General features: G+C 39.5%; 1 protein-coding gene across 4 annotated transcripts in view; it reads left to right on the top strand.

Moving 5' to 3' along the window:
* The window catches only part of PRKN (parkin RBR E3 ubiquitin protein ligase), a 1,214,524-nt gene that overhangs the window by 217,143 nt on the left and 979,114 nt on the right, over nt 1–18,267 (top strand). For all 4 annotated transcript variants that reach the window (XM_043888525.1, XM_043888524.1, XM_043888522.1 and 1 more), the window contains one exon: nt 14,143–14,306. In XM_043888525.1, coding sequence (XP_043744460.1) covers nt 14,143–14,306 — 164 coding nt within the window. The remainder of the gene's footprint in view (nt 1–14,142; nt 14,307–18,267) is intronic.

Genomic DNA, 18,267 nt, shown 5'->3' with positions numbered 1-18,267 from the left:
TCCCACCCTCACCTTCTCCCACAGAGTTCAAAAGTCTGTTCTGTACTTCTGTGTCTCTTTTTCTGTTTTGCATATAGGGTTGTCGTTACCATCTTTCTAAATTCCATATATATGTGTTAGTATGCTGTAATGTTCTTCATCTTTCTGGCTTACTTCACTCTGTATGATGGGCTCCAGTTTCATCCATCTCATTAGAACTGGTTCAAATGAATTCTTTTTAACGGCTGAGTAATATTCCATGGTGTATATGTACCACAGCTTCCTTATCCATTCATCTGCTGATGGGCATCTAGGTTGCTTCCATGTCCTCGCTATTATAAACAGTGCTGCGATGAACATTGGGGTGCACGTGTCTCTTTCAGATCTGGTTTCCTCAGTGTGTATGCCCAGAAGTGGGATTGCTGGGTCATATGGCAGTTCCATTTCCAGTTTTTTAAGAAATCTCCACACTGTTCTCCATAGCGGCTGTACTACTTTGCATTCCCACCAACAGTGTAAGAGGGTTCCCTTTTCTCCACACCCTCTCCAGCATTTATTGCTTGTAGACTTTTGGATGGCAGCCATCCTGACTGGCGTGTAATGGTACCTCATTGTGGTTTTGATTTGCATTTCTCTGATAATGAGTGATGTTGAGCATCTTTTCATGTGTTTGTTAGCCATCTGTATGTCTTCTTTGGAGAAATGTCTGTTTAGTTCTTTGGCCCATTTTTTGATTGGGTCATTTATTTTTCTGGCATTGAGCTTCAAGAGTTGCTTGTATATTTTTGAGATTAATCCTTTGTCTGTTTCTCCCAATCTGAGGGCTGTCTTTTCACCTTATTTATAGTTTCCTTTGTTGTGCAAAAGCTTTTAAGTTTCATTAGGTCCCATTTGTTTAGTTTTGCTTTTATTTCCAATATTCTGGGAGGTGGGTCATAGAGGATCTTGCTGTGATTTATGTCGGAGAGTGTTTTGCCTATGTTCTCCTCTAGGAGTTTTATAGTTTCTGGTCTTACATTTAGATCTTTAATCCATTTTGAGTTTATTTTTGTGTATGGTGTTAGAAAGTGTTCTAGTTTCAGAATCCAGATAGGAAAAGAAGAAGTGAAACCTCTTAATCAGTGGACCTCCAGGGAAGTCCAGGATGTGATTTCTCATAAACTATTAATACTGTCATTTGGTGAATGTCTACTGTGTTCCAAACACTCTTCCAGGTCTGTTTCTGTATTAATTCAAAAGTAATGTGATGGTGACTTTAGAATATATTAGCTTAAATGTTATTAGCTCACAAATCAGTGAGCTATATTAGCTCACAATGAAAACATTTACTTTTCTCAAAATTACAATTTACTTTTCTCAAAACATTTCTTTTACTCAATTTAAATAATTTAATTATATTCATTTTCTTCATCTTAAAATTTAGAAGCCAATAGGCACATGAAAATATGTTATACGTCTCAAATTATTGGAGAGATGCAGTTAACACCACAATGAGGCATCACCTCATACCTGTCAAAATGAGTGTCATGAAAAAATTTACAAGTAACATGTTGGAGAGGATGTGGAGAAAAGGGGAGCTTTGTATATTGTTGATGGGGATGGATATTGGTGTAGTTACTTGGTGTGGCATCCCTAATGGAGAAACTATATGTGTTAAAGAAGCTTTGTTCAGATTTGAGTTTCATTGCTGCTGGCCATGGTTCAGTGTTAATGAATCAGCTATGTATATTAGATGTCTTTAAACAGATGCATACATAAAACAAGGCTGTGTATTAGTTGGTGAAAATTTTGTGATGAGAATCTCACAGGAACCTAACTGTGTATTTATTTCTCTTAGGAGCTATGGTTTAGTATTCTACTGATTTAATGTTTGTGGTGACTTTATAGAACCTAACTACCATGAATAACAAAAATGGATTATTTTTTTGTTTTAAATATCTTTATGTATTACTCTGAAACATCTCTCCAATAAAAACATCTTTTAAATATGTTTTTGTCAAAGCTTTGGGGCTGCATATATAGTTTATTCAGTTTGTGAAAAATGCCTTACTTTTGAAATGATTGGCAAAATAAGTCTTCTTTATTGGATCAGTCAGTCAATAAGAATTTATCAGAAAAAACCAATGGCCCCCAAGAGCCATTTTGTTATTATTTAATTCTTAAACCTCAGTGGGTAAGTGACTGTCTGGCTGGATGGCTGTCTAGCTGGCTGGTTAGGTGAATGAATGACTGGGTGGGTAGTTGAATGAATATAACAGTGGATGGTTAGGGAAGGAATAGAACTTTTCCAGCAGTTCATTTCCAAATTGAAATAAGGCACAATTAACTTATTGGGTTGGCAAAAAAGTATGTTTGTCTTTTTCCATCAGACATTATGGAAAACTACCTCCCACCCCAGCAATTTTTTTGGACAACCCAGTATTACAAATGACAGTCTTATGTCTACTCTCCGGAGACTCAACTCAGCCTTATCTCTACTCTCCTGAGACTCAAGGAATTGCTTCTTGGCAAGACTAAGGGTGTGGAAGATCTGGGGGTAGTTAAATACCTTGCCATCCCTTTTGTGTCCCTCTTTGCTTTATCTGAATTCCTAACAGCCCAACCTAACCCAGATGATAATCTGAGATGCCTAAAATAAACCATTCCTAATGCCAATTTTCACCCTACTGTGTAAGAAGCCAAGCTCTCTTGTAAGTTAATGGTTAAAAGAAGCTTTTTAATCACCATTAACTTAAGTGACCCTTTTTCTTTTGGATGCCATGAGCTGAGGCACCAGAGTGAAACTGGGAAAGAATGAGTGGGTTGACTTTCTATGTAAAAATGGGAAAATGCTGATTTTGAAGAGAAAGTAGGACCAGAGAGCTATTATTGACACCTTAGCCATAGACATGTTTTCTAACATATCCATCTTAGGTAAGCTTACGTGATGGTTCAGAGGTGTAGAGATTACCCTTTACCTCCCCGGGGTAAGATATAGTCTTTGTAGAGAGGGGCTCAGGCCACAGCTTCTAGTTTCTGCTTCTTTCCATTTAAATCTCAGGTAAACCACATTTCCTTCTCATACATCTGTTTATTCAGTTTAAAAGTAGGAGTAGTAAATGCTGTCACAATCATCTTTCAGAGCTGTTGTGAAGATTATCTGAGATAATGTCTGTAAAAGCACTTTGAAAACTGAGAGCTCAATCTAAACATAAGATATCATTATGAGTATCCTAAAGTCACTTTGGATCAATTACAGTGTACTCTAAAGCACAGTGAAATACAACTCCATTGGGAATATCTTTCTTATTGAATGAAAATAAAAGGTAAATTTTCTAGCCAACTAAACATTAATAGCTCAGTTGGTAAAGAATCCGTGTGCAGGGCAGGAGACCGTGGTTTGATTCCTGGGTCAGGAAGATCTGCTGGAGAAGGGCTGGGCTACCCACTCCAGTGTTCTTGGACTTCCCTGTGGCTCAGCTGGTAAAGAATCCGCTTGCAAAGTGGGAGACCTGGGTTTGATCCCTGGGTTGGGAAGATCCCCTGGAGAAGTGAAAGACTATCCACTCCAGTATTCTGGCCTGGAGAATCCCATGGACAGTATAGTCCATGGGGTTGCAAAGAGTCAGACACGATTGAGCAACTTAAAAAAAAATATTAATATTGTACAGTTGATGTAGTAACCACATTTTTAAAACCATATGGTGGGCCTTAGGTAAGAGTTAATAATTGCATTTTTTAAATTGATTAACTTTCAAACTATTTCCATCTTTGTAAAACACAGCTCTTGTAGAGAGTGCATTGTTAGGTAAACCTTGTTCTGCCCTCTCTGACAACCTATGCCTTTTAATTGAAGTATTTATTTCATTAAAATTTAATGCAGTTATTGAAATGATTGAATTTGAGTCTATCATTTTATTATACTTACTCTTTCTACTTACTTTTCCATTTTTGCTCCTGTTACTTCATTGCTGATTCTAGCGGATTCAATATTTGCGGATTCAATATTTTATAGAATTCCACTGTAATTTTTATTTGCTTTTTGACTCAGCATTATAATTTACTCCAATAATTTCACTGCATATTCTTAAATTTTGACAGTCAATATTGTTAATATTGCACCAGTCTCCCCCCAAAATGTACAAGAAATGGTTGTTATCCATCCCCCGTTCTTTTTGTCATAGTTATTGTATTTGTATTTTGGACCACTCATGAAGCTTTTTAATTTTTGTGTTGAATGTTTTCTTTGCTCAGCACCGTAACAGACTACCACTAGCTTGGGAAGTTTAAATAGTATAAATGTATTTTTCCACAGTTATGGAGTCTGGAAGTCTGAGATCAGGATCCAGCATGGTTAGATTCTGGGATGGGCCCTCTTCCTGACTCAGACAACCTCCATCTCCCTGCACCCTCGTGTAGCAGAAGGAGAGGAAGCAAACATTCTGGCGTCACTTCTTATAGAATATCATCTAATATCATCATGAGGGCCCCATTCTCATATTATTATTCTCTGTATTATCTAAACCCAAGTACCTCCACAAGGTCCCATCTCCAAATATCATTGTATTGGGTGATAGGGCTTTAAAATATGAATTTGGGGATGTGACTTAATTTTAAGTCCATATAAGCTATTATGTTATTAAAGAAATTAAGATGAACAAAGCAAAATCCCTGTATAATTGTCTTCTGTATTTACTCAGATATTTTTGTATTTCTGTTGTTCTTAAACTTTCACGAGGACCATCATTTCCCTCTGGTGTCATTAACCTCTAAAATGAGTTTTTAATGATTTTTAAATCATTAAATAAATCATTTCTTTAAATCATTTTAAAGAAATGAGCATTTCTTATACGGTGAGTCTGCTTGTGACAAATTTTCTTAGTTTTCTTACATCTTAAAAAGCAAAAGTTAGTGTCTGACTCTGTGACCCCATGGACTATATAGTCCATGGAATTCTCCAGGCCAGAATACTGGAGTGGTAGGCTTTCCCTTCTCCAGGGGTTTTCCAACCCAGGGACTGAACCCAGGTCTCGGATTGTAGGCGGATTTTTTACCAGCTGAACCACAAGGGAAGCCCAAGAATACTGGAGTGGGTAGTGTATCCCTTCTGCAGCAGATCTTCCTGACTCAGGAATTGAACTGGGGTCTCCTGTATTGCAGGTGGATTCTTTACCAACTGAGCTATCAGGGAAGCCCTTCTTACATCTTTATTTCCAAAGATTATTTTTATTGGATATAGAATTCTTTATTTAACAGTACTTTTGTTTTTAATTTGAAAACCTTAAAGATGTTATACTTTTACTTCTGGCCTCCCTTGTTTTTAATGATGAGGTAACCACAACAAACTGTGGAAAATTTTTAAAGAGATAGGAATATCAGACCACCTTACCTGCCTCCTGAGAATTTCAAGAAACAACAGTTAGAAACAGACATGGAGCAACAGACTGGTTCCAATTTGGGAAAGAAGTACGTAAAGTCTCTATATTGTCACCCTGCTTACTTAACTTATATGCAGAGTACATCATGTGAAATGCCAGGCTGGATAAAGCCAAGCTGGCATTAGTTACAGCTATGGTTTTTCCATTACTCAGGTATGGATGTGAGAGTTGGATTGTAAAGAAACCTGAGTGCTGAAAATTGATGCTTTTGAACTGTGGTGTTGGAGAAGACTCTTGAGAATCCCTTGGACTGCAAGGAGATCCAACCAGTCCATCCTAAAGGAGATCGGTCCTGGGTGTTCATTGGAAGGACTGATTCTGAAGCTGAAACTCCAATACTTTGGCCACCTGATGTGAAGAACTGACTCACTGGAAAAGACCCTGATGCTGGGAAAGATTGAAGGCAGGAGGAGAAGGGAACAACAGAGGATGAGATGGTTGGGTGGCATCACCGACTCAGGGACATTAATTTGAGCAAGCTCTGGGAGTTGGTGATGGACAGGGAAGCCCAGTTATGCTCCAGTCCATGGGTTGCAAAGAGTTGGCCACAACTGAGCAACTGAACTTAACTAAACTGAGTAAATTTATTTTAGAACAGTTATATTTTAATTTTGCAGAAAAAAAAATGCAAAGATAATACAGGGTATTCCCAAATATTCCACATTCAACTCGCCTTTTTTTAACATTTTCCATTATTATACTGCATTTGTCATAATTAATGAACCAATGTTGATACATTATGATTAACTAAAGTCTGAACTTCATCCAGATTTTCTTTAGTTTTTACAAAATGTCCATTTTCTCTTCTAGAATGACATCTAGGATATCATATTACATTTAGTTGCCATGTCTCCTTAGTCCCCTCTAGATGGTGAAAATTTCTCAGGCTCAACTGGTTTTTGATGACCTGGAAAGTTTTGAGGGCTAATGGTCAGGTATTTTTAAGACTGTTCCCCAACTGCTGTATGTCTGATGCTCCTCTCAAGATTAGACTGGGGTTTTGTGTTTTTTGAGAGGAAGACCCCAGAGATAAAAAGCCATGCTCATCCCATCAGATGAAGGGTACACAGTATCAGTGTGACTTATCTCTGCTGAGGTTGACCTTGATCACCTGGCTAAAGTGCTGTTCTCAGGTTTTTCCACTAGGAAGTTTCTCTTGTTCCCTCTTCCCACACTGTGCTCTTTGGAAGAAGTCACTATTTGAAGTGCACACTTAAAGGATGGAGAGTTATAGTTCATCTCTTTAAGCAGATCTTTCCCTTTGCCGAAATGCTTTGAGTATGTTATGCATCTGTGTGGTTCATGAACCAGTCAGAGATGTGGGTAGACAGAGTTGGAGATTCCCTTTATGCTTCTTTTCCATCTGGAATTTTTCCTGCTCTTCTCTTCTTAGAGGCAAGTTTCTCCAGGTTCAGGATTTTGCTTCTTTGCACCAGAAAGACAAATTTTGCCACCAGTGTGCCTACAACCCTTCATGCCATCCAAATTGTACCTGGCTGGAAACTAAGAGCTGTCAAAGTGAGCTTGCATGACTTTGCTCCTCCTGACATGTACTCTCTACCAGAATCTTCCTTCTCTTCACTCCTCAGTGCCTCCAAGTGTCTGATTTTTATAGGGTCCACATTATTTTCTGCAGAGAATTGATCTGACATATTACTGAGTCATTACAAAAAGCAGAAATCCTGGCCTGTGAGGATGAAGAGACTAAAAGAAGTTTCTGATCAGAAAGATCTTAAAATAGAGTTCAGTTCAGTTCAGTCATTTAGTCATGTCCGACCCTTTGTGACCCCATGGACTGCAGCACACCAGGCCTCCTTGTCTATCACCAACTCCCGGAGTTTACTCAAGCTCATGTCTATTGAGTCGGTGATGCAATGCAACCACCTCACCACCTCATCCTCTGTTGTCCCCTTCTCCTCCTGCCTTCAATCTTTCCGAGCATCAGGGTCTTTTCAAATGAGCCAGCTCTTTCACATCAGCTGGCCAAAGTATTGGAGTTTCAGCTTCAGAATCAGTCCTTCCAATGAACACCCAGGACTGATTTCCTTTAGGATTGACTGGTTGGATCTCCTTGCAGTCCAAGGGACTCTCAAGAGTCTTCACCAACACCACAGTTCAAAAGCATCAATTCTTCAGCTCTCAGCTTTCTTTATAGTCCAACTCTCACATCCATACGTGACTACTGGAAAAACCATAGCTTTGACTAGACGGACCTTTGTTGGCAAAGTAACGTCTCTGATTTTTAATATTCTGTCTAGGTTGGTCATAGTGTTTCTTCCAAGGAGCAAGCATCTTTTAATTTCATGGCTGTAGTCACCATCTGGAGTAATTTTGGAGCCCCAAAAGATAAAGTCTCTCACTGTTTCCATTGTTTCCCCATCTGTTTCCCATGAAGTGATGGGACCCAGTGCCATGATAGTGGTTTTCTGAATGTTGAGTTTTAAGCCAACTTTTTTACTCTCCTCTTTAACTTCATAAAGAGGCTCTTTAGTTAGGAATCAAGAATTACATAAGATGCGAATAAGGCATGATATCAAATAGCACAGAATCAAGTGTTCATTTCAGTTCAGTCAGTCATGACCGACTCTTTGTGACCCCATGGACTGCAGCATGCCAGGCCTCTCTGTCCATCACCAACTCCCAGAGACTATTCAAACTCATGTCCATTGAGTCAGTGATGCCATACAACCATCTCATCCTCTATCATCCCCTTCTCCTCCTGCCTTCAATCTTTCCCAGCATCAGGGTCTTTTCCAATGAGTCAGTTCTTTGCATCAGGTGGCCAAAATACTGGAGTTTCAGCTTCAGCATCAGTCCTTCCAATAAATATTCAGGACTGATTTCCTTTACAAAGTGACTTGTTGGATCTCCTTGCAGTCCAAGGGACTCTCAAGAGTCTTCTCCAAAACCATAGTTTGAAAGCATCAATTCTTTGGCACTCAGCTTTCTTTGTAGTCCAACTCTCACATCCATACATGACTACTGGAAAAAACATAATTTTGACTAGATGGACCTTTGTTGGCAAAGTAATGTATCTGCTTTTTAATATGCTGTCTAGATTGGTCATAACTTTTCTTCCAAGGAGCAAGCATCTTTGAATTTCATGACTACAGTTACCATCTGCAGTGATTTTGGAGCCCAAAAAGAAAAAGTCTCTCACTGTTTCCATTGTTTCCCCATCTATTTGCCATGAAATAATGGGACCAGATGCCATGATCTTAGTTTTCTGAATGTTTTAAGTTATGTGATATAAATAATAGCCTTAAAATAGTGACAATCATCTGGATCCTATAAGAATCCAATAAAAGTTTGTGTACATAAGTAACTTAACATTGAGCTGTGGTTCCAAAAATGCTATATGCTTCTAGAGATTTGTTCTTCACCATTGTTCATTGGGTAGAGGAATAGATTACTATAGACTAAACTATATTAGAAAAGAGTAGGACTCAAAACAGTGACATCATTTGACTTTATTTTTGAAAAGAAATTGTCAAAGTCAAAATCTGTCCTCTGCAGCAAGCAAATAATTTTGCAATCGTCTCATCCTGGTGGTTAATAAAACGGTTGTTTTCATGGTGCTATTTCCTAGAGCTTCCCTCTCAGAAAATTATATTCATTACCCTAACGTGCAACTCTTTGAATGATGGGCTACAAAATAAGGGGGCAGGGCGAGGTAATCATGGCCCAAATAGGGGATTTCTGCCAGTTGAGTTTGATCCGTGACGCAAGCCTGGATGGGTTGCATTGTTAACCGCAGTTCTCAACTCTGCTTGATGCAAGTTCGACATCGCTGTTCAAGGCTTCATTCTCAAGTGGAAGCCTGTGTTTACATTGTCAGTTGAAGGTAAGGCCTTAGGAGCCAGAGAGTATATTCAGTTTATACTTTTAGGGGAAATTTGGCGCATCTATGCATGATCCTTACCTCAATACATTTTTTGTTGTTATTCTTTATATCTGTTGTATAGAAGGGGTAACTTTACTAGATGTTGAAATTAGCTTTCTTCTAACATTTTCCTTTGAACTTAGAAGTTGCCTTTATGACCAAATAGCAAGTGCTTCTTAACCCTTAATTGTTGATTTTGCATTTGTTACTGTTTTTTTTTCCCCCTCTGTGATCATCAGATTATAATAGTGGCTGTCTTTCAAAATAAGTGTTTGCTTTTTTCTTAAAAATATTAACAGTTTTCAAGTGCTGGTCAGACTTTCATCCCCTACTTACTTTAATCCTGCATTGTAGATGTTCTTGTTGAATCATACTATGTGTTTTTCTCAATTTAAGAAAAAAGTAATTAAAGTTCAAATTTAAAGCATACAATAAAATACACAATTTGGAAACTCATTTATCTAGGAAGTGTGTTAAATTTTTTCACTAGCAGAGTCCTATGAAAAATGCCTAATATGCTGCAACATTTTAAAAAATGTTTTAAATTATGACTGCAAGAAATTAGGAGTATAATAAATTTTATGTTATGAATACTGAAGATATACTATGTGATTTGTGGGAGGTTAATTTTACCTTTATGTAAGTATTTTGAGATTCTCATAGAAATTGTTACGTTCATGTTCAGTAGAGTTTTTGTGAGCAAACTCTATAGCTTGAGGAACATAGAAACTGCTCCTAAGGATTAGATAACTCTATGGACTCACATTGTTCTGAGAATTATCTGATGTAGAAGGTTGTGAGAGAGTTGAATTTTTAAATAAGAAAATAAAGTAAAAATCATGGTGAATTTCCCATTTGAATACATTAAATTACCCAAGAATTATAAGACATGCAGCTTGGATAACGCAACCCTAGGAAATCAAGCAGAACCCAGGGCACTCTGAAATCAGTAGGCCGAACAAAAGGAGAGGATCTGGTAGATGAAGCTAGGAAAGTTTGTCTTGTGTTGTAGAAGGGAAACCGGGAGGATTTAGTGGCAGATGCTAAGAGAGAAATAAAAAGTGTTATTAGATCAAGAGCCTTGCTGATTGTTCCCGAATGGCTAAATATGAAAAAAATTGAAAAGCAACCATTGATTAAAAATGTGGAGGTCATACCAAGAGCAATCTTCAAGATGTCAAGAGTAGGTTCATTAAAGAATGCAAAGGAAAGAAATGGAGAGTTAACGATGACAAGTTCACAGTAGATTTTTCTAAGCAGAGATGTGGGATAAAGAATGGAAGGGAATCTGAGGACAAGTTGAGTCTGCTTGGGGCTGGCAATACTCGAGTGATGTTTCTTAAAGGTAAAGAAGAAACTGCCTTACCAAGGGACATTCAGAGATATGTAGGGTTACTTTTGGAGTGCGCTCCTGGTATTTACTGGGCTGCAGTGGAGCTAAACACCTACAGAGGCTATTAGGGCATTCTTTTTTGAGAAGGAACTGTCTTACTCCAAAAGTGTTGAGCCCATTTATATGCTGATGGTAGTGGTCTGTCTTGAGCTGTGCTTTTATTTGATTCTCTCAACAAATATTTTAGTTGACCAAATACCTGCTATGTACTTGATCAGTCTTTCCATGATAAATTCATAGTCTATTTCTGACTTGTTGCTCAACAATATGCATTTAGAAAGTACTGATACGATTTATCCATGCTGAGTTTAAGCTCACAAACTCTAATTTTCTATTTATGAGGAAAACAAAAGGCTTTTAGACAGTAATGATTTCATTAGTGGTACAGAGTTATCTAGTATGTATTTTGCAGATTTTTTTTTCCCCTTTAGTTTTCTTTATAATTCTTGTCCTTAGGGTGGAATTCTCATGATTTTGAACCTCTGGAGAAAATCAGCAACTTTAGATCTCCTTAAATATTTATTCCTTTTTAAAAAATTATTATATTGGGGTATATCTGATTAACATTCTTGTAAGAGTTTCAGGTGAGCAGTGAAGGGACTCAGCCATACATATACATACAACATTAATTTTTGTTTTTTTTTGTTTGTTTGCTTCTTTGCACTTTATTTTCATTTGCTTTTTGTTCTTTTCCTAGCCTTTTCATTATTTTTGTTTATATTGATATTGGCATTTAAGGTTACAGAGTTTCTTCTGATTACTTCTTTCAATGAATTTTATTTATCTAATCCTTTTAAAAATAGCTTTTGTATGGATTTTCAACTGCTTCTTCCCCATTTTTACTTAAAAAAAAAAAAATCTGTTCATACTACCTGAATAGCAAGTTTGAAACTCAGACCATAACTTTTGTTCCTTATAGTCACCCACTGGTCACCATGTCTCATCTGATGAATTGGTTGCCTTATGGTCTCTGATCTAAGGATACCAAGAATATACTTCAAGGGCTTCCAATATATTTTTATTTTGCCTCCTCTAACTTTCAACAGTGTCACATGGCATCTACTTTAAAGTGTATCAAAAGCACCTTTTCCTCTGTAATTTTTTTTTTATCAGTTTTCTTTGTTTGGAACACTTTTGTCACAGTTCTTACCCTTTCTAAATATTTTCTATGCTGATAAAATATGTCAGGTTTTGCGCTTGCCGTGTCATCTCTTGCACTATCAGTTTGGTGTCATTTTTATCTCATCGTGTCTTATAACTGTTGTTCATTGTTCTTTGCTCTTAGCTCTTGACTGGAGCTTTTACTTTTAATCTCATTTTCTACTGCTAACCTGTACCGAGGCTGTCTGATGTATGGTATAAGGACTTTTTGCTGTTTTGTTTTATACACACACACACACACAGAGTCATAAGGAAAAGGAATGTGGACTTTTCTTCTGAGAATAGTTTCGGCAGTGTGTTATAGTAGAAATGGAATGGGGTTAAGAGGTAGGTTGAACTGAATTTAAATTGTGATTCCATTACAAAGTAACTGATGTCCTCAGAAAAGTGATTACAATTCTCAAGGCCTTCATTTACTTTTCTATTAAATAAGGATAATAGTGACCTTACCAGATCATTGGGAAGCTTAAAAATGGCCTATGTAAGGTACAACTTCTACCACATAGTAATTACTTGACTATTGTTGGTATTACAATTATTATTTAATTATGAGTATTATTTGGTGGGCCATCTCACATATTGAGAACTACTGAGTGCTTATGGTCCATTTAAAGAAGATATAGCAGAAAATTAACTGTAGTGCCTGGCCTTGAGGAGTTTATGATCTTTTCATAGAAGGTAAGAAGACATATACAAATATCCATTTTTTAAAAAAGTCATTGTGTGATTGTCGTAAACACTATAAATATTATTAATGTATCATAGAATACCCTCTGTGCTTTATAAATATTTTGAAGATTAGGAATCTAAGAGTTAAAAAGTGAAGGTTAATATGTTTACCCTAGTCCCCTAAGCTGATAAGGGACCTGTAGGAATTGGCGAGTAGTTCCTCTCAGTTTGGAGGATGTATTTATCTCCTGTGTTGTACTGCATCCCTGAGAAATTGTGGCAAGCCGTATAAGATGTACATACTGACAGCCCCTGAATCCTGAAGAGGTGAGCTCAGTCTTGAGGCAGCTGACAGTGAGTGGCCTTAGATGAGGTCTTAGATGAATCCTGAGGGTGAATGGGCTTTCAGCAGGCAGCGGTGAGGAAGGGAGTGTCATTGAAAAGGTAGGCGGCAGGGGCAGGAGTTTTCTGTGGTCTGCTTTTTGGGGGCATTTAGTTTAAAAGCTTTAAGCCTTTAAAATTTTTGAGGGCTGTGACATGGCATAGCTCTAGATGAATATAAGGTTTACTTTGCAGAACAATGGAGGACATTCTGAAAGTGAAAGGAGTACATTAAGACTTCAGGTGGGTTTCCCTGTTGGCTCAGTTGGTAAAGAATCTGCCTGCAATGCGGGCGACCCGGCTTAGATCTCTGGGCCAGGGAAGATTCCCCTGGAGCCCTGGAGAAGAAAATGGCAACCCATTCCAGTATTCGTGCCTGGAGAATTCCATGGTGGGCAGAGGAGCCTGGTGGGTTGCATGGGGACCCACAGTCCTTGGTGTCGCAGAGAGCTGGGCACGACTGAACAAGGAACACACACAAGACTTCAGTTTGGAGGCTATGGCAAGGATGATTTGATGAGCGTAGTGACTGGAGGAATGCAAAGGGAAGGCCAGATATAAGAGACATGGAGGAGGTGGCATGGCAGTTGGCAGCAAGAAGACATGCAAAAGGCTTGTTTCCAGCCTGGATCTTGAGAATAGTGGTTCCAAAAAAAAAAAAAAGGTATCTTTCAGAAGAAAGGGCAAATACATGTTTCCCTAAGAGCCAGTGGAGCCTTTTGGCTGGGACCACCAACGATGGCTCAGGCTCTTAGACACAACCTGGTGCGTCTTCACTCTAGTCCAGAAAGTGATCTGATGTCTTTCCGCTGCTATGCCATGAGCGCTAACACGATGCCTTTGATTTTTTATTAAGAGGGATGCCGTAGAGGCAGTGTGAGTTTGTACAGGCTGTCAGAGCTGAATCTCCTGGATAAACTCTTGGGAATCTCACAATTCCAATCAAGCAAGTGTTCTGCTTGAGTTCCCCCCCGTTTCACAGGACGGATGTCAAAGGGAGCATGCAATTTTGTTTGTGGGTCACTGACTGATATGAAAGGGAAATCCCATAGGATAACTCCATTCTTCTCCAAATGTTGCTCCATAGCCTTAAGCTTTATAAGTGAAAGAAAATGCATACTGCTTATCAAAGGGCAGGAGAGGGGCAAATCAATTCAGACATGTTGCATTGCCATTAAGGATTGCCATTAAATGCAATTGCCATTTAAGGAGTTTGAGTAAAGCTTCGTGTGTGGTTTTTTTTTTTTTTTTTTGACCAGTGTTTGTCAGGTTCAACTCTAACCACGGGTTCCCAGTGGAGGTCGATTCTGACACCAGCATCTTCCAGCTCAAGGAGGTGGTTGCTAAGCGACAGGGGGTTCCAGCTGACCAGCTGTGTGTGATTTTCGCAGGGAAGGAGCTTCGGAATGACTTGACAGTACAGGTGAGTCTCCCTTGGTGGAGGGTTCCTGGGCTGCGGCCAGCCCCATTGCTTATGCTGCTTGCGCTGCCAAGCTGACATTCATGCCTGAGATCTAATAGAATAAATAGTGCCTAGGGATTCCTTGAACTTTACTCCACACCGCTTCATTAATTCTGACCTTCTTAATTATGCATTAAAACAGCAAGCAGGAAGGATTGTAAGAACAACTGTGGCTAGGAGAGAGAAGAGAAGGGGAGAGAGAGAGCGCGCACACAGACTGGGCTTAGTGAATAAATGTTTACTGACTACAGGAGCAGCAAGGCTCCGTTCCTGTGACTGTTCAACTTCTACCTTACTTATTCCATTTGAATCCTAATGAAGGAGTCACCGAAATTGTCCCAGATGTGGCTGCTCAGTCACCGTACCGGGAGGGATCTGTAACCCAATTGTGACCCCTGCAGGATGGTCCCGGGTCTGCCGCCCGGAGCTCGGGATGGGAGGAGGTTTTGGGGCTCAGGGCCTTGGGAGCAGGCTCCAGAGCTCCCTGCCCATCAGCGGCCGAGCCGACGGTGGAGGAAGACGCACGCACTGCGGATGTCCACCTGTGTGTTTAATTTCTCCAGGTTTCAGTAACATGTTCCCCAGAATGGGCCGCTGAAATGTTGGAGAGGGTGCAGCGAGTGTTTTTCTCTCCTGTCCCTGATGCTTTCCGGGCACCCCGGGGCTCCTCATAGCATCAAAGCGCTGTATCTTTTCATCGGGGTGGGGGGCGTGGGGGCTTCAATTCCCAGCAGGGATTTCCGCAGGGGAAGGGGTGAACTGGGTAGGTGACTGGGGAGCAGTGCCTTCCTCTGGGAGTGGAGACCTGTCTTGTGTTGGGGAAGCCAGCAAACAGGCCTCCAAACGGGTTGAAGTTGTTCTCTGAGAAAGTATGAAAAACCAGTTGCTTTCTGTGGACGGTTCAGGTGACCCTGAAGAACCCGCAAACACATTCCCCGCGTCCCCCTTGCTTAACCAGCACAGATGAGCTTCTGCTTGCAGCCGTTTGGGGGCCTGCTGCTGTGAACAGTGTGTGTGTGTGGGGGGGTGCTGTGTCTCTACCCAGAGACCCTACTTTAGTGACATCCTGTCGCTGTCTCTTTTTGGTGATGATGTTTACTGCTTTGCGAAAGGCTTTGGATCTGGGTGTAAGCGAGATGCTATGGAAATCTGAATCGCCCCGGCTTCCCCAGCTCCTCTCCTCCGACAGCATTCTGCTCCACTCACGGTGCACACACGGTGCTCTGCTTTGCTTTTGGGCAATTTGTTTTTATAAGGGAAGCACCTGTTCTGAAAAGTATTTTGGTTTGTTTGTTTTTTTTTTTAATTTCAATCAACTAGAAAGCTTTTTTTTTTTTTTTAATGTACCTGCCAACCTCTAAAACCAAGAATGTTCCCTTCATAAATTATTTTAAAACAGCTTCTTGAACAAAAATATTTTATGTTACCCGAAGTTTTCAGGCTCTAGAGCTTCTCTCCTCTACCACTGGAGTGGATAGGTTATACCGATTACCATAGACAATTGATTTCTACAGATAGATAGATATAAATGTAGATATATGGATAGATTGATTAAGATTCTTGATTTTAACAAATACTTCCAGTATCCTGGGCTTCTGAGGGGATCCTAAAGAAAGGCAGAACTCACTGCTGTTTTTGTAGACACTGCTGTTTACTTAGGCCCTGTAAAATCAACAGTAATACTAGACTGAACCACATGGGTTAAAACTATCAGCAGTTTCATGTGGCTCAAACTGATGGCTATAACATAAGGGTGTCAAACATGATAACTGCCATATGAAAACTGAAATAAAAGTATTATGGAATTTTAAAGGTATAGGAGACACAGCTGAATGAAAGTCACCAATAAAGACTTCTGGGTGAGTTGAAACTCAAGTAGGATTCTGGAGATGAAGAATGAGCATGAGAGGTGTGTGGGAACAAGCGTAGATTCCTATTCTTGTGGAACCTAGAGGAGATGCTGAAGGTGGGGTGACAAGGGAGTTGGGAGCTGTATTTTGCAAAGCTTTGACCCAAGTGACATTAAGGTTTCATGTGTGGAGATGGAGAATAAAATAGGATGCCCTGGAGGGACATGGGAGTCTGGAGATCCTGTTTGATCACTGACAGGAGTTTCACAGATTACAAGAGTTAATGCCAGGGGGAGATGCTGGCAGGCAGTCATATGGCAGTGCTGAGCTCAGGGCTTGCTTTCGGTTTGAGGACTCTCTCCATGGAGGTAAGTATTGCAGTAACTGGAACAGATTCAGTCGCCAAGGTGCAGAGGACACGGCACAAGCAATTCCTTAGGTAAGAGGAGAGGAGCCGGTATAGGAGACATCGTCCATCCAACTGACATTTTCAGAGATAATTTGGAAAAGAAAATTACTAGTAAAGAATGTTTGTGCTGTGAAAACATGGAGGATGAGGAAGAAAAGAGCCTTTGGACTTGGTGATAGTGGTGGTGACTTAGGGACCTTCCGGCCAGGACTGTAGTTGGAAATAACCAGCTTTCAGGGATTCAGCACGAATCATGGGACCTCGTCATGGGCGCGGCTCAGCTGGCCATCGAGGGGAAAGAGAGGCAGGGAGTTCCTGGAGGAGCAGCGGTTCCCGCATTGTGTTGTACCTTTCACAGCCCTTGACTGTGTGCATGGCTGACTTTGATACAGTTGTAATCGGTGTGAAAATGCAATTTTATGTAGTGAATCTCTTTCCCTTAACATTATATCATAGGCTTTTTCCATGATGTTGTATAATCTTCATTTCTAAGTGTCTAGATGATCCTCTGTAATGAGAGTGTTTATATTATATGTAGGGAGCATCTAGTTTTTAATATTTCAAATTAAGGCAAAATAATTTTTTAAATGGTATCTAATATAGTTAGAGAACATGGCCTCTGTGTTTCAGTTTGCATGAAGTAATTCTCTTGGTGTGCCCAATTTTCTTGAAGAGGTCTCTAGTCTTTCCCATTCTAGTGTTTTCCTCTATTTCTTTGCACTGGGCACTGAGGAAGGATTTCTTATCCCTCCTTGCTATATCCTCTGGAACTCTGCATTCAGATGGGTATATCTTTCCTCCTCTTCTTTGCCTTTTGCTTCTCTTCTCTTCTCAGCTACTTGTAAGGCCTCTTCAGACAACCATTTTGCCTTCTTGTATTTCTTTTTCTTTGGGATGATTTTGGCCAACCACCTCCTGTATGGTGTTATGAACTTCCGTCCACAGTTCTTCAGGCACTCTGTCAGATCTAATTCTTGAATCTGTTTGTCACTTCCACTGTATAATTGTAAGGGATTTGATTTAGGTCCACCTGAATGGCCTAGTGGTTTTCTCCACTTTCTTCAATTGAAGTATGAATTTTATAAAAAGGAGCTGATGTTCTGAGCCACAGTCATTTCCCAGTCTTGTTTTTGTTGACTGTGTGGAGCCTCTCCATCTTTGGCTGGAAAGAATGTAGTAAATCTGATTTCGGTATTGACCATCTGGTAAAGTCCTTGTGTAGAGTCATCTCTTGTGTTGTTGGAAGAGGGTGTTTGCTATGACCAATATATTCTCTTGACAAAACTCTGTTAGCCTTTGTCCTACTTCAGTTTACTCATTTGTAAAATTGAATTAATAATAATACCTCTCTCATTGGGATTTTGTGAGGACTAAGTTAATTTATGTAAAACTCTTACAGTAGAGTATGACATATGGTAAACACTGTCTATATGTTAGCATTTATTAGCATCATCACTATCATAGTTGTCATTATTGTTTTTACTATTATCAGGGTCTAAGTGATCACCTTAAATAACATGACAACTCTCCATCATGAATTATGATGAGGATATCTGCAATAATTTAAACAGTTAAGGCCATGATAATAGGATGTATATTTTACTGGGGCAGTAAAATGTGTGTGTGTGTGTGTGTGTGTGATATTTATACATTTTAACTGAAA

This window comes from Cervus elaphus, chromosome 26 (genome assembly GCF_910594005.1).
Source record: "Cervus elaphus chromosome 26, mCerEla1.1, whole genome shotgun sequence".
NCBI classification, from domain to species: domain Eukaryota; kingdom Metazoa; phylum Chordata; class Mammalia; order Artiodactyla; family Cervidae; genus Cervus; species Cervus elaphus.
The sequence above is the reverse complement of the archived record's forward strand: the minus strand, read 5'-3'. Positions and strand labels throughout refer to the sequence as shown.